This window comes from Rousettus aegyptiacus, unplaced genomic scaffold (genome assembly GCF_014176215.1).
Source record: "Rousettus aegyptiacus isolate mRouAeg1 unplaced genomic scaffold, mRouAeg1.p scaffold_m13_p_16, whole genome shotgun sequence".
Taxonomy (NCBI): Eukaryota; Metazoa; Chordata; class Mammalia; order Chiroptera; family Pteropodidae; genus Rousettus; species Rousettus aegyptiacus.
In genome coordinates this window covers 5,669,332-5,690,279 of record NW_023416291.1, presented here as the reverse complement: position 1 = coordinate 5,690,279, position 20,948 = coordinate 5,669,332, and the positions used below count along the sequence as shown (strand labels likewise).

At 35.4% G+C, this 20,948-nt stretch overlaps 1 protein-coding gene across 6 annotated transcripts in view; it reads right to left on the bottom strand.

The window, feature by feature from the left end:
- Positions 1-7,651: 7,651 nt before the first annotated feature.
- LARP1B (La ribonucleoprotein 1B) overlaps positions 7,652-20,948 on the bottom strand; it is a 71,800-nt gene continuing 58,503 nt past the window's right edge. For 4 of the 6 annotated variants that reach the window (XM_016148091.2, XM_036233480.1, XM_036233478.1 and 1 more), the window contains 5 exons: positions 16,720-16,880; positions 16,169-16,313; positions 12,064-12,173; positions 11,203-11,330; positions 8,378-9,621 (listed from right to left, as the gene is read on the bottom strand). In XM_016148091.2, coding sequence (XP_016003577.2) covers positions 9,379-9,621; positions 11,203-11,330; positions 12,064-12,173; positions 16,169-16,313; positions 16,720-16,880 — 787 coding nt within the window. In that variant the 3' untranslated portion in view covers positions 8,378-9,378. Of the gene's footprint in view, positions 9,622-11,202; positions 11,331-12,063; positions 12,174-16,168; positions 16,314-16,719; positions 16,881-20,948 lie in introns of all 6 variants that reach the window. The other 2 variants (XM_016148090.2, XR_004954842.1) reach the window with 2 other exon arrangements.

Genomic DNA, 20,948 nt, shown 5'->3' with positions numbered 1-20,948 from the left:
ATGGAAGCCAGTGAGAGACGAAACTCAACAGGCATCTGGGAAACTCTGTCTCCTGAACCTGAAAGGAAACATACTATTGCGTATTCATTTATAAGATTGCCTTTGGCTGGTGAAATAGCAAGGGCTAGTCACAACAGGAGGCCTTTTTAGAAAGACAAAACAAGCCAAAACGACAAACGCCCTCCCCATTAGCTGTTGGTTTCCTTTAGAAGAATCTGCCAGGCCTCTGGCAGCAAGTTGCTTTCCGCCTTCCCGACAAGATTCACATGCGATACACAGAAGGTAGAGAGAAATCTCCTCATCTCTGCATGTTAATTAAGGAGGACAGATGGCCCTGTGATTATTCAACCATATGTAGGTCAAGACTAAATGAATTAATAAGCAACTTAATTCTCAGCTGCCTCCAAGAGCTTATGGGGCATCTATGAACAAACAATTGTCATAGTACCCTGGGAAACAGGAGCTGGGAGCTGGGAGCGAGATTAGATTTCCCTCATTGCACACTAAGATGCAGTCCCTCCACTACACATTGTCTTCTGTACTGTATTTGGGATATTAAAACGAGTCAAAAGCTATAAAACTTAGTTTCCTGAGCAAAAATTGTATAACTGCAACCCAAAGGGCCTCTCTCTCTCTCTCTTTTTTTTTTTTTTAAGTTAAGCTTTCCTTAATTGATCATGTTAGGACTGAAAAGCAAAGGTAGTAGAGCCTACAGCCACAAAGAAATGTAACCAGACAGGTAACACATGGTAGGGGCAAAGTACGGGTGGGAGAACACATTTCAAAAGGCCTCCGAGGAACAGAGCTTTATGGGGACCTGGACCTGAAAAGGCAACAACTGTTGGGGTGGGAGGGGGATGAGGAAAACTGTGTGCAGAAGGCAGGAAGGATGGTGATCAAGCCAGTGTGACTAGATGACACAGTGAAATTAGGAGAGATCACTTGCACAGGTGATTAGCAGCAAACAGCCCTGGATGGCAGCAATACTGGGTCCTTCCAGGAGAAATCAGTCTGTCCTCTTTCCAACATTCCCGCCCGAGTCCACAGAATAGAAACTAAAACCCTTCCGCCGGGAGAGTAGTTTGCTCCCTCTCTGCTCTCCACTCTGCGCCACGTGCGAGGGACTGGTGAGGCCTCAGAACTGAGCTGCCCTCCCCAGCGCCTCTCTCCCTTCCTCTGCCCGGCTGAACGCCCTGTAGACCTGACCAGTTTTCCCTCTTCGCGTCCTCTTCCTGTTCTAGATGGTGAGCCCTTGTCTCTGAGGAGAAGCCTGCACTGACTGGTCCAGCTGTCTCCAGATGGGTATATTTAATTTTCTGAGCAAAGGAGTGAATATTAAACCCAGTTGTCAGACCCAGCATTACTGGGTGTGATACAAATTCTGCTCCCCTTCTGTCTGACTACCGGGCATGCATATGAGTTGGTTTAGAGCACTGAAGGGGAAGAAAGGAGCAAAATTTCTTACTTCCTGCTTAAAATCCCAATATAAAGCCGCTATATTGTCTTTATAGCAAAACCAAAGGGATTTTAAGATGAATCGATAGTAATACATCTTAATTTGTCAGTCTTGTGAAGCTTAAAAACTTTAAAAAGTCTTTTTTGAAAATATATATATAGCACTAAATTCAAAAGGAATAGGGTAAAAAGTCTCCCTTCTACCCAACCCCCTAGTTACTCAGATCTCCTCAAGGTTAACATTATCACTTGCTCGTTTTTTCCTTCTAGGGCTTTTTTATTTGTGTAGAAGCAGATATGTGTATTTTTTTAATCAAAAGGTGAAATTCTAGAAACAATGCTGTATGCCTTGCTTTTTTCATTTAACATATCTTGGAGATTATTTTTTATGGTATTCCTTAAAGAATATCCCATACTTCATGGAATCCTATTTTATGGCCATACTGTAACAGTCAGCCTCTTATGGATAGACATTCTAGTTGTTTCTTTCTAACCTTACACTATTAAAAAATGTTTTCATGACTATACTAGTATGTACATCTTTGCACATGTGTACAAGTTATTATGTGTCGGGTAAATTCCTGAAGTGGAATTGCTGGGTATAATGGTAAACACACTTGAAATTTTGAAAGCTATTGCTAAGTTTTCAATTATAAAGCTTTTGTATCAATTTATACTCCCCAAAACTTTGGCAAACTTTTTAAAAAATATTGTTCTCCTGTGACTCTCTCCAATTCCTTCCAAAATACAAGAACTCCAGTGCAAAATCTCAGTTTAAGGTACCTAATGAAGTAATAAGAAGGTCAAGTGACATCAGGTACTGTTTTAACCACATTTGTCCTGTTTACCGGGCATGAATTTATCAATTTCACAGCCCTCCCGAGCTTCTGTTCCAGGCATGACCACTAACATGCATCTCCTGGCTCAGTAGGTCCACACTGTAATCAGAGGTATTAGGTAAAGAACTGTCACACTTAATGTCTTGAATTCTCTTAGCGATGTGAAAGAATTATAAAGGAAACAAACATAGCTGGCAGTTGACCTAGTAACTTTCTGGTATCACTTTGGAGTGCCCTAAAATAGAAGTCACGTGGAACACGATGGAGGAGATTCATAAAGTACATGCTATTTATGGTACATATAAAACAGTTACCCCGACTTAAAAGCAATCTTGAGTAACTTTAAAGTTGGAGCACTATTTTAATTACATAGTGGACTAGGACCAATGTAAGTTAAAGCAAATTTATGCTTCCCTCTCATTTTTCCTTTACATAGAGCCTGGCATCCTTCCTAGTGTTCTCCCAAATGAAGTCCCTTCCCATTCCATCACGCCATGTAACAAAGCTTCTTCCTTTGGTTCATGCCACACGTTCTATAATTATCCCTTTTCTCCCAAATAAAGTCATTTCCTCTCTTTACCTAATTTTTCTTTCACTCTCAAAAAATAAGGATCTTGATGAATTAATTTTCACCTGAGTGGCTTTTCCTCCTCTTATTAGTAGTTAAGATTTTAACAGCAAAAACAGGTTAGTGCCAGAGGGTAAATAATTTATATGTGTTTTCTGTTAAATATTGGAGTAGAACAAGGGCAGGTCAACCTGATGCACCCAGCGATAGAGCCGAAACAGAATTCAGATGCAGAGCTACTTATCTTCAGAGTCTGCACTTTCTCTCCTCCCATCAGTCTTCAAATTTTTTGCTTGAAAACCCTCTAAAATAATTTCCATAAAGTTATGTAACCTTCACATTTAAAGTTGATATTTAAATTTTTTTTCATTTTTTTGGTTGCAAAGATCATAATTTCCAGCGTTATAAACACTGACATTACATATAAAATTATAAACATCATTTTTAACTGAATCCAGTAAACTTGAAATATAACATTTAAAGTCATTTTAAAAAATGTCTGAGAAAGCTCTTCTTTAACATTTAGAAAACTTACACCTTTCCCTTTTCTCCTTGAACTTCTATTTCCATTCCATTTTCTCCAGGTTTTTATCCTAATATATTTTAATGTTTGAAAGTCTTATTGATCACCAGATATCTGCAACAAAAATAAGTATATTATTTAAAATTCTATTTATGTTACTCTGACCATATGTGGTTCTAGTAAATAAATGTTTTTTTTTTTTCTGGATTGAGTTATTACAATTATTAATACATAATAGATCAAGACAACATATGCGTGCACATTTTTATAATTATTAAATATGGGCAGTAAATTTTTTATTAGTTAAGGGAATACTAGCTACTGTAACAATAAACTCCAAATTCTTGATGGCTTAATACAATAAAAGACTTTCTTGATAATCACAGTCCCAAAAGGGACTAGGTGGTGATTCAGGGACATAGGTTCTCCCATCTTGGTGCTCTGCTGTCCTCAATATGTGGCTTCCACAGGGCCAGGAAAAGAAAGAATGAGCACGGAGAGGGCATGTGGGCAGGTCTGGAAGTGGTGCCCCTTCCTTCCTCTGCCTTCCAATACCCAGAACCAGTTATACTGGCGAACCTGAGACAGCAGGAGGGTGGCGTGCAGTCCAGCAGTGTGCGCCAGGGGAAGGAGACGTGGACGCGAGAAACGGACTGAGTCTCCACCACACGTCTTATTGAAAACGCATGTCTTTAGAAGACTTGTGATCCAACTTCTTAACGAAATCTAATGAAAGAGAACGTTTTAGTTTGCTAAAAACATTCGTCTGGCAACTATTTTAAAAAACAAGATTGTATATAAATAGGAAATACAAAATTTTAAATATTATATCAATGAAATAAGGACAGTTATAACATGCATTTGATTTGAGAAAAAACATCTTGTCTCATTGAATAACACACCGAACAGCAATGAAAAATATCCAAAGCCTAACCCTTAACAGAAATATTAATAAAGAGAAATTCAGCAAGTCTCATGCATTTACAAAAGCTCAATGAGTCATTAAAGGTTTCACCTTTCTGTGGCTTTCATTTCTAGAGTACTATTTGGGGTGGGTAACATCTATGCCTATTGGGAAAAAGACTATTAGGAATGCGAGCATATTACAAGATAAATCAATTTTAGGAAAGAATACTTACAAAGCTGAGATTCTGGAAATTGATTCCTTAAAAATGATCTATGCCTATGTAAACTCTTCTGAAAGTATGTATGCACCCTGGGCATGCTTCCAATTTGAGGACCCAAAGGAGTTTCCAAAAGTGTGTTTTTGACAGACTCGTGAGATACTTTGATGTCTTCCTTGGTCCTTAGACTACATACTCTAGTTCATGCAAAAGGGAGTGAGTGTCAGTGGGGAGGTCACTGGAGTGCCAGTTGAGCCTGGGAGAGACCATGGGTCATGGAAAGGCAGGTTCTCATATCCTGCTCAGGGACTGGATGAGGCAAGAATAACAAACTGTAGTGATGCCGAGAAAATACAAGATAGTTCGGAGTCAGTAGAAATACCAGTCTCTAAGCACCGCACTACTTCTCCCAGGGAGGTAAGTGAGCCAGTACAAGGGCAAAAGAGTTTTGGTAACTTCATTATCCTAGGACAACAAAACAATTACAAGGAATCTGACTTCTCTTTATGAATTAAAATGTTACAAGTAGATTAATTTCACATGATTTAAAATATTCATAGCCTCTTGAAGAAAATATCTTTACACACCTGCAGTTAACTTGTCCAGTGCTTACTCCTAATAATAGCTAGTGTTTACTGAGTGCTTACTGCATGCCAGACTGTGTTAAATGCTTTACAGATGATCTATAGAACATTATGAAGGAAATGCAATTTTGTAACTTAGGAGAGTCATGATTAAATTCATGTTTCTAACAAGCTTAGTTGTCTCTAGAACAGTGATTATTAAACTTATTTGAGATCATAAATCCTGGTAGGTATCTGATAAAAACTAACGATTTTCTCCCTCCAAAAACCCATAAAAAGAAAATATTCTACATAAAAAATTGTGGGGTCTCACAGACTGTCCCTCTCAAAACCCTTCATATTGACTCACTGACAGTCTTTCCTTAGGATATACTCAAGGGCATTCAACTGGAAACCAGAAAAAATTAACATTAAACATCATAGTACTGAGACTGTATTCAGGTTGTGATGGAGGTCTAATGTATCCTAAGCAAGTATTCAATTTTGTAGGCTTGTAACATTACCTGGAAAAAAAAAATCAAAACAACAAACAGCACATGCTGCCTTTTTTTTTTTTTAACTGAAGCAAATATGTATAGTATATTGGTAGAAACCATTCTTTTAACCAAATCATGTCTTAATAGCCTAGTTAAAAACAGACTCATTGTAAAGAATTAAGGAAATTGGTAAAACAGTATAAAGCTAGAGGTTCTTTCTGTTAGTTTACCATATGGCATATTTCCCTCAAACTTTTTTAAGACTAGAACTATCATTATTTCTGAATAGTAATATAGTATCTTCAGTTGACAGTAATAACCCTAAAGTAATGAAAACTTTCTAAACATGTTCTAAAACATTTATAAAAGCAACATATAGTTTCAAGTATCTCATGTTTCAGGCAGGAGCCAAATTCACTCACTTGCTGTGTGATTTAGCTACACAGCTTAGGTTAGCCAGACATTTAAACAAACACATCTTACAATTTTCCTGCCTTGTTTACATCTCGAGAGTTAATCACAAATAATGCTAATGAAGTACTTCAAACTTTTAAGTGAAAGGACAAAAACCAAAGCAATATTTTTATCTTTAACCATACACCAATCTTAATGTTGTTACTATATTTATTTACGAACAACTAAGTGTAATTTGGCATTGCCCTAAAAAAGGTAATGAGTTGTTAAGAATGCAAGAGTAATTGATATAATTATATATCACCACAAGATGGAGTGAGAGTTCTCCAACACACACACACACACACACACACACACACACACACACTCATTCTCTCTCTCTCTCTCTCTCCCCCTCCAGATCTGACTTATTCCATTCTGCCATCTAGTGGTGACATTATTAGGTATTACTCCATCAGATCAGTCTTCCAGGCAAAAATAAAATAAAGCAGTTTACAAGAGTTAAGAAATTAGTTGAAAGGCAAGATTAAGCACAGAAAGGAAAATGGTAATGACATTTAGTATAATGGCAAGGAGAAGCATGAAAGAATGTCAGAGCGGAGTCCCAAATTGGCAAAATTTAAAACATAAAAATCTATTTTAAAAAGAAAATATCTATTTTAAAACATAATTTTCTTCCTTAATTCCTTTTAGTATAAAGAATTCCAAAAATGACTTCAACTATTCCTTTAAAAGGACATGTTGTCAGGATTTAAACATTTTAGTGTGGCCTTCTGTATTTAATAAAATCAAAACTGTGCAAAATCATAAGGAAGGGAGCATCTAAGGTCTCTAGAAGTATAAATTTTGGGTAGGGCTGTAAAAAATTATTGTCAATAATGTTTTTCTTTTCACTGAATAACATTTTTTTTTATTTGCTTGAGTTTTACATTTAGAATTTCTTTAATGGGCATACCTTTTAAAAATTTTGCCAAAATAAGTACATACCATGTCAACCATGCATGAACACAATTAGAAAGCAAAGGGTTAATATCCTGGAGAAGTAAAAAAGCTCTATAAATCAATTGGAAAAAGATAATCACTCCAAAAGAAAAATATAAAGGATATGATCAAGCCATCTACACAGTTAAAATAATAAAAATTGTCGCCTGTTAGTAACCTGATAAAAATGATAGCAATAATGACATTAAAATAATATTTTTTTGCTGCTCAATCTATCGAAGAGAAATATTTAAAGTGTAAAAGTATGTGACCATCTTAAAGCACATGAGATAGGACTACATTTTTACTGAGAACTTTAACTTCTAGGGATTTCTGCTAGGCAATAACTCAAAGTTTATACACAAAGAATTATCTGTAGGGATATTATTAATTAAATTGTTTATAAGGGCCCAAACCTGGCCACAAGCTGAAGATCAACAATAGATGATTAGCTAAATAACCTATGGTGCATCCATATGCTGAAGTACTCTATAACTTTAAAAAATCATGATGTAGAAATATTAATGACATCAGAAAATGCTTACCTCTGTTATGTGAAAAAGCAGGTTATAATGCTATATGTATAGCATGATATTGATTTTTTTTCTTTTTTAAAAAGTACTTTATTTTCTTCTTTGTGCTTTTCTAAATTTCCCAGTGTACATGTATTACTTTTATAATCAAATACAAAATTACTGATTTTATTACACATCTCAAAACTCTTGATTACTATATTTTCATATAAAATATACAATTTTCCAATCAAATTTACAGTTGCATATTTAGGTGAGTAGAAGAAATGACCTTAGGTTAAATACAGGTTTCAGATATATGTGTTCAACAAAAAAAGGATATTGAAAAGATTTTAGATCATTTCAAGAAATGACGTAAGGGTAGTAAGCACGGTTTGGAAATTTCTGACTGAAAAGCCAGAACTACATATCCACTTAAGAAAACATTTAAAAATATATCATTCTAATGCATTAGTTGCTTTGAATTATCTATCCAAGATCTTTTTTTAAGTAAAATTTTCTACATATTCAAATTTGACTGTTTCTTAAAATACATCAAAATGACCCTCCCCCAATATTAAATCTTATAAAATTGCAAATTATCATTTAAGCATGAGAAATAACATAATGAAAATCTATTATCAGATAGCACATATATCCAAACAAGATTATATGTACTTTGATGTTGTCATTCTATAAGAACAAGATGCCAAAAATAATAAATTAGTGTATTAAACCAGCTGCTACTGCCAATACAAGAAAATATATGTGCTAAATAAAAATGAGATATAAGTTAATAACTGAAACCTCATTCACAAAAAATAATCTTCTACTAGCAAAATTTGAATATTACAGCTTTTCAACTACGTTTCAAACAAAAAATAATTAAAAATCATTCAAATAATTTGAATAAGCACTTTATTTTTTTATTTCCCACAAAAACTGAAACTATCATTTACATCAGTTGTAATAAAAATTAGAAATCAACTTGCTGTAACTCCTCTAACACTTATGAGCATAAAACAAAATTAAAATAAACAAAAAGGAAAAACTAGGTACTCCTTTTAAATTGAAAATAATCTTTTTCTAACATACCCACCTATAGATGTACAGACAGCGGATGCATTCAAAGCAGCGTAAGATTTAATTAATTAGGACAATATTCCAACCAGTCCCAACCCAGATTTCATCTCTTTTCAATTACTTGTGCAGGTTTACACAGTCACAAAAGTAAATCACTCCTAATATAAGACCAGCTGATGCCAATTCAGAGCACTCCACACCAACACGATAACTACGAAGACCCTGAGGTGTAACTAGTGGGGTGAAAAAGCAAAACCCAGCATCCAAAGTGCACATGCTTCACTATAACTGCAACATATTTCTACTTTTGTGTTTTTTTTTAATCTCCTTTCAACTGTATGTCTACAAGGAAAGCAAATGTATCATTTCATATTTTTTCTGAATTAAAAAATACACGTAATCTTCCTTCGTTTTTGAGAAGTTCAAATATGAATTGATAGTGGGGTAATTGGAATCTTTAAGAAAGCTCTACAGAAGAGATGAATACAACATACTATATCTTCTTTAAGAAGTATGAGCTGAAATGTTAGGCATTCCTTGTTGTTTTGTATATATTTAAGGAATGCTATTCTTGTAAACAATGGCTTTGAAAAAGAAATACTGAGATCAAAATGTATTACTAGAGGATCTCTACAGAAGGTCACCAAAACTATCCTTGTTTGTGAAATCAGGGAAAAAGTTTTTAGACTTGATCTTGCTAGAAAAAAAATGCTACCACTTTTCTTTTTTCTGATAATCACAATTAAACATCAGAAGATTTTTCCCAAATAAATACTGATGTAAATGCTGATTTCAAGGGCAAACAACTTTCATAAGCATCTATTTCTCAGACATTTCACCATTTGCGGAGACTGAGGCAGCACCATTCTGGTGTGAACTGTCACTGGACTCCTGTGCTGTACTCTTGGAAGAATTTATTGGGACCTGAAGCTGATTGGCAGATGCAGGCTTAGCAGCATTTGGTGACTTTGTGGAGGAATTAGATGGATGTCTGTGAGGATTATTCTCCGAACCAGAAGTAGATGAATGTCTTTTTCTTCCAAATTCCTCACTAATGGGGGGCTGCAAATTATGAAAGACAACATAGTGACAATTATACTCTTTATCCTTGCTTTAAAATCTAAAGCCAGACTTTTCCAACAGAGGGAAACTGTTGCCACTTCAGCAGATTTTATCAGTGTAACAAAAACTTAACAGCAATTTAAAGTGTTAAACTTAAAGGTCTTCCCCAATTAAATCAGCTTACTAGTAGTGTGTCATTCTTTCACTCGAAACATGGGTTTGGACTACGCAGTGGGGCATAAGCAGAAGACGGGTTACTTGCCCCCAAGAAAATGTTTCAGAGAGGCTATTTTCCTACTTTATTCAGCTTTTGTCAACTGCAAAGTATTTATAAAACTCTAGTCCATTTCTCAGCCCTTAGCTCCAATCCTAGGAGTTACCTGGTAATGTTTAACACATAAATGAAAGCAGGAGAAAAAAAGAGATAACAAGTCAAAAAACCTTTAGCATGTTTGAGGATAAGTTTATCCAGGATTTCTAGGAAAAGAAAACTGGAGAGCATTATGGATTGCGCTAAATTTAAACACTTTTAAACAGCAAATATCCATAAAACTCCCAAATCCCCCCAGACTGCAGGCAAAGAGGGGGCAGGCAGTAGAAAGGAACCTTGCACTCAAAAAGATGCAGCTTTTTGGGCCTTTCCAGTCACAGAGGTTTGAGAGCCTGGATGACACACCACCAGACTAATAATATTTTTAATTGAAGACAAGGTAAGGCCATAATCTCCTCCTCCACTACTCCATGTATTTAAAAGTGAAGGAATGAATTCTTAGCTTGCATTTTGATAAGGCTAAAGTCACCATTATAAGTAGGGCCATCTTTGTGGCGGAAATGGCTAGGCCACTCTAGAAACATAGCTCTTAATTCCAGAGACAGAGATAGGCAATTCCATTACGGCCACCTCTGGGCCATCAAATCCATTTACACGAAACTTCAAGACAAACAAATCACAGTACTAAGAAGAGATGGACCTACATTTTAGCCTCTCTCTCCTGTTCTTTATTTTTCTTTCCTCTTCTTCCTCCTTTCTCTTTACCTTATGTCCATCCCATTCTTTTAAAAATCCTTTCCTTTTCCTCTCGAAATCAACTTGTTTAAAGCCTATTCTGCTGTCTCTGCATATGCACATAACATATGTGCATAATATTCTTGCCCTAGTTTTGTAATGTGGGGAATCCGCCAGCATGTGTTACAAAAACAACAGGATAAAAGTACACAAAAAGTGAAAAAATTTCAATCTGCCAGTGAGAAATTCATAAGACATCCACAGTAAGTTATTAAATCTACATGTTTCACTATAAGGGCATATTAAATTTAAAGTAAACTGACAATTAATTGAGCTGTGGTTATATAAGATTAACATTTGAGAATTCTAAGTAAAAGGATATGGGAATTCTCTGTACTATTTTTGCATGTGTTTTAAAGTCTGATTTTAAAACTGTAAACTAAATTTTGAAAATAAAAGGTTAAAAAATTAAAATTGTAAAATTAAAATTAAAGTTAAAAAAATCACTGATAGCTCAAAATGTTAAGGTAATAAAAAGAACAAATAATAAAAAGAGATAAAGACTTAAAACTTACATCGACACGGAAGTCTTCTAACCTCTTAAAGCTACAGAGGTATTCCTGAAGTTTCGGATCGACAGACTGTGTCTTAGATTGAGAATATTTTAGATAAGCCCAAAACTTTTCTAATCCATACAGCTGACCTAATAACAAAGAATGCACATAATAAATTATATAGAAATTTAAAAAATGATTCATATTAAAAATGATCATACCAGCAATAAATCATTTATCTTCCAATATGTACATTATCTAGATCTTGAGAATAAGACCTTAAAATGAACAATGGGAGCTAACATTTATTGAGCATTTGCTATGTAACAGGTATTATTTAAGTAGCTGATTCTGTATTAAACTAATTTGAAGCATATATACAACCCTGTGATAAAGGTGTTTTTTTGTTTTTTTTTTTTGTATAGGTTACTGATGAGTACACAAACTAACAAGGTTAGGTAACCTGTCCAAGGTCACACAGCTACCAAGTAATAGAAATAGGATTCAGACCTAGGGAGCTAGCCCAGAGCCTGCACTGTTACCCACGGTGCTACTCCCCGATTCCAAGCACCTCTACTGATGTTACATAGAATTTCCATGTAAGGAAACATCAGCAAGTGATCATGTTTGTCAAAGGAATAACAACAAAGAACAACAAAGTACAACTCCACAAATGAAACACTTAGGAGTATTTTCCCGCACCTCACTGGACAGGCCTTCTTACTATACATTGTGCCCCATCCTTCATCAAGAACCGTAATAGAGGCCTGACGTCTTCAGTGGTCTGCCCTGAAGAAAAAAGTTATGAATTCCCTATTCACTAACAGATTCGAGGTTACAACTGCCAAATACAATAAGTTTTGTTGTGTTTGTTTATTTTACCAGATTCGTAGTCTTTTTTGGTTTCTTCTTGGAAATCTTTAAAAATTTCTTGTCTGAATTTTTTTTCTAGTCCGTAACTATAAAACCTGAACAGACATTCTAATCCGTACCTGTGGAAAAGAAATGAAATGTTTCTAATGAAATTTTTGCTATAGCAATGCCAACATCTCATACTTACCAGCATTGTAATCCCGAACAAAAAAAAAATGAATGTTTAAAAGTATGTAATTTTCAGCATGCAGATGTTTAGCTGAGGTAGTAATAGCTCGCTTTGCCGTTTTTGTTGATCTGGCAAAAGTACCTCCTGGAGGTATACTGGGGACCTGAATAATAAGAGGGAGCCCTTGGACAACTAGAGTATGGCTTCTTTGGACAGGGGATCTCCCCTTGGCATTCCTGATAAAATGGTCAAAAGATTTAAAGACAGACTGGGAATGTTTTACATTTTCCCCAAACCAAGGTTCACAATGGTGTGTTTGGACGTGTTATTAAATACTCTTGGACACAATCTTTACTTTAGAGAGATAAAGTCCATACCCTGTGCCTTAGACCCTAAGTGTGGTTGACCCATTCAAACTATTAAGGGGCAAACCTAATTAAATGATTCCTAAGAGACCCTTCCTGCTTTATAAAGTACATTTAATAAAAAGCCATTTTCTGAAAGACTTGTAATGATTACATAAATCAGAAAACAAATTTCCTTATTTCCTTCTATAACTACCTAGAGAACTTGAGATAAGTTGTGAACAGAGGATCTGCAAACTACGTGGTCTCAACCTTCAACTAATGGCAATGAGCAGAACCCATGAGAGTGGACAAGGTCAACGAGACAGCAGTGAAAAAACCACGTTTAGCCCACTCAACTAAAACATGTCACAAAAGATTCCTTGGTTAGAATCCCTGAATCATTCTGGATGCCACAGTGGAGTAGTGACTACGGTTTCTTCATTACTCATAACATAATGTTGCCTGGCTTATTCACAGGAAGGGGAGAGAGGGGGAGAAGCAGCGGGATGGGGGTTGAGAAAGTTCTGTAACCATCTTACAAGATGAAGAGTGATGGTCAGTCCAAAAGAACAGCAAGACCACCAACTACACACCCACACACAAACCGGAGCCCTTGCCCTGGTAGCCATAAGTGATGCTGTTCTTTGAGCTTGTATGAATTACGACTAAAGGGACTAAAGACTAAAGAAACACCAACCCAGAATGACAAATCTGCCTTGAGACTCCCCTTATGGGATCATATTACATTGAAATCAGTGGCTCTCAACCTTGGCTACTTATAAGAATCATAAAAAAATACTGATGTCCAGGCTCTGCCCCAGACCATTGAAATCAGAATCTCTGGGGCTGAAGCCTAGGCCCCTTTCTGTCTTCCCTCTGGAAAGTAGAACTGAGAACTTTTTGGTTTTATCAAGTTAACAATATTTTAGAGAAATGTTAGAATTCTTAGATTATTGGTAAGGGCTAATAGACTACTACATTTGGATTTTTTTACTTTTGTTTTTTAGCAAATGAATGCCAAAGACTAATAATATGACATTAAAAGGAAACATTTGACACCTTACTTCCCAGCATATTCATCAGTTTGGCTCAAGTAAACTCATAAGAATTCTTTACATTTATAAAAAAAAAGGTATGATATTAATAACGACCCAAATATGCAGCATTACCGCTGCAGCGAAGAGCAGGGGCGAATGAATGATCAGCTTCTTGGTTGTCAATTAGTCACTTACCCCTCACGGTGAGACAGCTTAAAGGCTGAGAATCAGAAAGCACTATATTTGAATTCTAGGCTGTGATTGTATCCCTATAAATGGGAATAATAATATCCTTTTCAAGAACAGATGAGATAATATTCGTAAAGCACTCAGACCACAACTGGCACACTGAAGATGTGTAATAAATGTTACTTCTCTCCTTCCTTCTTGAAATGGTCTTACTGCTATTTTTAGTGAATGGATATATTTAGTAATGATCTTCTCCCTAATAACAATAACCATTCATTGGGTACTTACTAGGTATTAGGTAACACATTAAGCCCTTCACATGCTGTTTGTTTTTAATCTTCACAATAACCTTATGAGGGTATCCACCATAATTTTCCCCACCTTATAAAGAACCTAAAGCTTACAGGGATTATAATTCACCAAGGTCACAGTAAATTAATGGGCTAGGACTCAAACGTAGGTCTTATTTCAAAGTCTTCAGGTGCTTAACCACTGTGCTATACCTCCTAAGGAATAGCTAGTCCAGTCTAATCATGAACGCAGAAGAAACAGACCCAAAATTATAAAATGGTATTAAAAAGCTATTAGAAACATACACAGAGGAACACAGAAGAGGAATTCCCAACCTAGACTTGGGTAGAAATAGGATCAGAACAGTTACTAGAAAGTCTCGAAGAACAAATTGTTTGCTTAAATAGCAAAATATGCTGAAATTAATTATAACAATGGTTTTAAAACTTTTCTAAGTTTGATAATAAAAAATATTTTAATGTGTGACCAAGTCAATACAACACTCATATATAATACATGTATACATGAAAGCACATGTAAGTTTTTCAAACTATTCTTTAAATATTTTAAAGCAAGTCAGAAGCACCAAACTGATTTCACAACCTACTAATGCGTAGCAAGCCACAGCATGAATGAGAACACTGAGATCAGAAATGGCAAATTTTGCTTTTTTGTGTTAACTCTGGTAAAGACTATAAATAAATCTAAATCCCGATAGTGCTGGGATTGATAGAGATGTCAGTAATGGACAGAGGAGAGGAAAACAGAGGTATGTATTTCATGTATCTGTCATTCCTGATCAAAATAAAGATTATACAAGTCAGTACAAATGTAATGGTTTTTTTTTTTTTTTCAGAAAAATTTACTTGCAACATCTTTTTCCTCTTGAAAATCCCAATACCCGATTAACAATATATATTTATCTGAGACTTACAAGAGGAATCCATTTTTAGAACTGTTGAAGAAGGGTAAATTTAGAAAATATTGAGAGAAAAATTCTTTTTCCTCCTTTCCATCACATCTCCTTTCTCTCTTTACTCCGGAATAAACAGTGTACATGAGTTCATTTCATGTTCCTTCTCGCCCTCTTGGTCTGGTTTCAACTCAGCCCTATAGGTACTCTCAAAATTCTCCCTGAGCACTTCTCCCTGAACACTTCTCAAGGTCTAACCTGGACAAAAAGAATGAGTTAGCAAAGCAGAGGGAGGAATAAGAATAGCAGAGGTAAGAATACGACCAAAGGCCTGGAGGCTAGAAAGCTTGGTTCACTCTGAGAACGTGCACCACTGTTGCCGAAAGGACTAAGAGTAGAAACAATGAGATTGAACAGGTAAGTCAAGACATATGAGATCACTCAAGGAGTCCTAACAGCTGGCATGGCTCTAAGCATGTATCAATTTGGGGATATATAGGGAAGTCTGTAACAGTGGGGCTAGAGAGGGAAAAATCTCTCTTGCACATTCGTTTTGCCTTTGTGCCAACCCCTAAAATGGTCCCAAATGATCCCACCTCCTGGTGTTCCGATCTCGTGTAGTCCCCTCCTACACTGTACCAGGGTGGGTTTATGAACAATGCAATATGGCAGAGGTGACAGTACATCACTTTTAAGTATAGATTATACAAGACACTGAGGTTTCCATCTTAGAAGTTCTTCTTTCTTAGATCATAAGCTCTGGGTCAAGTCATGCTATGAGGTGCCCTCTGGGAAGGCCTGTCTGGTGAAACTGAAGACTTTTGCCAATAGTCATGTGGATGAGCTTGAAGTGGACCCTCAGCCTCAGCAAGTCTTCAGACAAGGCAGCCCTGTCCAACACCTTGACTGCAATTCTGTGAGAGACATGAGCAAGAACCAGCAAGCTAAGCTGTTCCTGCAGTCTTGACCCTTAGAAACTGTGGACTAATAAATGTTTGTCGTTTGTAAGTTTTTGGGTAATTTGGTATGCAGCCATCGGAAACTCGTGTAGCCTTCTCTCCAGTTACGTTGTGCTATTTTCACGGTTCGAAATGGAGCTACTTTTCAGTACTAGTTTTTAAATTATTTTTTAAAACTCTAAGTGTAAAAATATGAGAAAATATTTGACCTGTAATTTTCTTTTGCATCTTCCCAAGCAAGTTGTCTAAATTCTTCATACATTTTTTTATTGAAGTGGTCTCTGAGGAAAAAGGACCAGAAACGAAAGAGGGTATTCATTTCTTGGGACTGGCCAATTCCCAAGCGTTTTCTCTCTGAAAAAGTTAAAATAATAAATCATTTTTTTTATGAAAGGTATTTATTAAAGTCAAAACAGTAGACATTTTACATAACAGAAAATAAAGCTGAAACATATTAATCCTTGAAATGTATTTGGATTTCTTCTAAATACAGGACAACTATTAATCCATTTTCTGGCTCACTGCTCAAGTTTAAGCATTTGTCAATGGCAACAAGAATATACTAAATATTTATACTTTATTCCCTAATGTGTCTAAGCTACAAAATACACGAATAAAGAATACATACAAACACATTTACTTAAGGTAATTATAAGCATAGTAAAAGAATATCTTAATCTGATATTAAATGTTACAGTTGGAAATTTTTAGATTTATATTCTAATTTTAAATACAGCTATATAAAGGACAAGCATCTCACCACTTAGGCATCTTCGACGATACTTGTGATACACTTGCTGGGTAAAGCCATTTTCCTTCAAAAGTTCATGGGAAGGGTGCTGGAACTTTGGGAATGAATGAGGAGTACATCCATAATTTCCTACTAGTTGTGCACCTTCTGAAGGCGAAGCATTTGAACTGCTGTTTGAGGATGAGAAGAGGGAAAAAGCCTTCAAATTGATATATCAAGAACCAAGTGTTTAAAACATGTGTTTGTTCATTACTGCGAGTCTGAGGTGGTAGAAAATGAGTTAGTTTTCAAAACTTTCCTAAACTAATAACATACAGATCTACATATGAATTGCTATTTATAGTCAACACACAGGTAAATTCATAAGTTAAAAAGAATATAGTCACCAGCTCTCAAACTAAAATAATAAGAAGAAGCAGATAACTGAATAGCTAACTTACTCTTCTATTCCAGATTCACTATTAATTCGGTTTAAATCAATTAATTTTTTTTTCTTACAGTACTGGAGATATTTTCAATTTTCATGAGTAGATTAATGATGTAAATTGAATAAGAGGAAACAAGGAATAAAATCTGGCACAAAGGGCAATAATTTCATTATCGTAAAGACATACCTGCAATTCTGTAAATTAATCCCACTTCTGAAATATTTCTTAAATCTGTCTCTTCTTTTTCATTTGCACTCCATTGTTCGAATTTAGGCTCTCCTCTTCCTTCTGGTCTCGTTTTTCTATCTGCCTCCTCTATCTCGCCACCAAAGTGATCTTCCTAAGACACTGATCTAAATTGGTGGTTCTCAACATGTGGTCTGTGGGTGCTTGAAGAGGTTCCCAAAAACCCTTCAGAAAGTCTGCAAAGTCCAAACTATTTTCACAATAATACTAAGATAGTAACTTGCTCTCTCACTGTGTTAACATTTGTATTGACAGTACTAAAGCGATGGTGTATAAAACTGCTGAGACAAGGTGAGACAGTGGCACCAAGCTTTACTTACTAGTTGACTGTATTACTCACTATTATGCACTTGCAAAATTTTTTAAATGCCAGTTTCAACTTAAAATGTCCAGGATGAAGCAAAATAAAAAAATAAATAACTTAATGAAATCTCAACCCTTGCGTATACACGTCTTATTGTATGTGACAAAATGGAACAGAAGTTTTAGTCCTGCAAAATGAGAAAGTTCTAAAGACGTTTCACAACGTGAATACTCTTAATACTATAGTACTGTACACTTAAAAATGGTTAAGATAATAAGTTTTGTTATGTGGTTTTTTTTTTTTTTTATCACAATTAGAAAAAAACGGAATTGAAGCAGAAAGCACTTTTGTGGCATACCTGTCAACGGCTGTTGTTATGGACTGAATGTTGAGCTCCTATCCCCCAGGGTGATGGAACTGGGAAGTAATTAAGACATGAGGGTAGAGCTCTCATGAGAGGGATAAGCGCCTTTCCCACAAGAGACATAAGAGAGTCTGCTTCCTCCCTCTCTGTGAAGATACAATCTGTAAACTTGGATGTGGGCCCTCACCAGACTATGGATCTGCTGGCACCTTGATCTTGGAACTGTGAGAAATAAATGTTTGTGGTTTAAGCTACCCGGTCTATACTATTTTTGTTACAACAGCTCAAACTAAGACAGTTGCCTTAAGTCAAAGCACTTGTTCAATAAAGTTGTGAGCTGAACTGATTTTTTTTTTTTCATGGAATACCATTTTTAATTAGAAGAACAACCAACAAATTATGGTTATTCAGACTTTGTTTTATGTCAGACGTTTCCTTGAAAATGAATAAAATAAGTGTACTATTCAGGACAAATATGAGCTATCATGCTAAAATTAGAATTTGGGAACCTTGTTTTGTCACCATGAGTTTGATAGTTTTCACTAATACCTGAAGACTTTTCTAATGAGATCTGTGGTGATTTTTTTAGAAGTGTGTATGTGCAAGTCTGCATATGTGGTAAAATAGACATGAATCTTATAATGTAGTAACTCCGGAAATCAGATTCTCCCCCTTCTCCTGGGTTTGTGGTTTTGTTGTTGTTGTTGTTGTTTGTTTGTTTTCTTTTGTTTTTATTGTTGTAGAGTGTTTCTATGCTGAGCATTAGCCAGTAGTAAAACCTTAAAGTCTCCTCAGGTCTTTTCTGAGCTTGCATCTTTCCTTGGACAGGCATGGTAGTTCCCTAAACTTCCCTCTATAAGTGGTTGCTTTTGAATGTCTACAACTAGGACATTCAGACTGTGGGGGATGAACAATGACTACCAGACCCTGTGTCTGCACCTTACTGATTATTAGCAGTAGTTGGCAGTCTCGACAGAGAAATCCAATATTTGGAGGGCAATGTCCTTATTGCCTATCCTGGTTCCAGCAAGTCACACCCGAAATATGGATTGCCATCTTTATAAATGCCTGTCACAGGGCTGGGGGGTAAGAGATGGGTAGCCGCTACCACACCGAAGGCTGACACAGACCAATACTAACCACAATTTACCAGACAAGCTTTCCCCTGAAAGCTTTAAAAGTTAAAATAGACTCTAGGATTCCAAAATAGTTACTGCAGATAGTTTCTGCCAGTACAGCTGTTGTCTAAGTGCAGAGATATGTTCCTGGTCCTTCTCACTCTGCCATCTTCCCTAAAGTTACTCTCTTTATTTTCTTAAATGTGACTTTTTTCGAAATTATATATTAAAATATGTCAACATTTAGAAATCTGCGTAACTCAGTGAATTGATTTTTCCAAATGGCCTATTTATGATACAAAAGCATGCAAAGGCAAAGATCCATTCAAAGTACAAAATATCAAATTGCTTTTTAGGTAACAGAGTAAAAAATATTCACTTAGTATTAAAAGGTCATTGACATGGTTTCAGATTTCACATTGCAATTAACTTTTAAAAAACTACCACCTGTTTGGCTTTGGCCTAATATCAAAGAAAAATATGTATAATTATCTCAAAAGGCTTTTAAAATACTCCTCCCTTTCCTAGATTTTATTCCTCTACTTCAACAGAAAAACCAATTACAAGCTCAAATACAGAATTAGATATGAGAATCCAGTTATATTTAGCCAAACATTAAACAATTTTTAAAAATTTTAATACAATACCACTCTATTCACGATTTTTTGAGAAATATAATTACATTTCATTAAAAACTGCATTTCATAAAAATATAACACTTTGTTATTTATGTTAATGTATAATGGGTTTATTATTTTAATGAACATTTAATTACTTACTTTTCAATTCAGTAAATTATATAACTCCCATAAACAAAAGGTCTTTTAGGCTCTGAATAATTTTTGATAATTATAAAGAGGACCTTAAACCATAAAGTTTAAAAACCATTTAACTAAATCATATCACTTTTGCTGTTCAAAGTTCACTACCTACAGAATAAGCCCAATTTTTCGGCAGGATATTCAAGAACCAGATTAAACCGGGATTTAATTTTTACAAGAATCATTTCCCATAAAATCTCCCTATGGTGGTATTCGCCTATCTTTGGCTCCAGGTATATATAAGTTATTCACCTAGCGCTACACCACCATATATTTTTATATTTCTGGTAACTTTGCTACTTCCTCCCTCATGAATTCTCTATCTCTCTATTTCCCACGTTGGTCTGCTGAAATCTATTCATCCATCAAGAACGATATCATTGCTCATGCCCAATGAAGCTTCTCATGATACTCTTAGTTGGGATGAATTTTTTTGCCTTTCTCATAATTGGTTTGAACATATATACACCATTATTATATCTCAATCAGAAATATGCCTCATACTATACTGTAATCTCACTTAAGACATAAAATACATCTTCTACATCTTAATTAACATCTACCAAATACAGAGTTTTTCACATAGTAGGCATTCAAAAAAACTTTTGGGGAAAGATGAATAAAAGTTTAACTTGTCTATGAGTAAGCAGTGGTACACTTAATCACCAAACTGCAGGAACACCCCTTTTTCCTATCTGCTTATTTAATATTTTATATGTAAATTGCATAGGCTAATATCACTATCTAACCAAGCAAAACCAGTTGAAATTTAGGAGTATCTTGATAAAGGATAAGCATACTTTGAAATGTCTCCATAACATTAGGAATCACTCAAACCAAATAATCAGTGCACATTCCTGACTCCAACATAAATCAAGGAAGAATTAAAGAAAGTAAGCTATACAGAGCAGTTCTATACTCCACACCGTTTGGTCACACAAGGTTACATGATGTGTC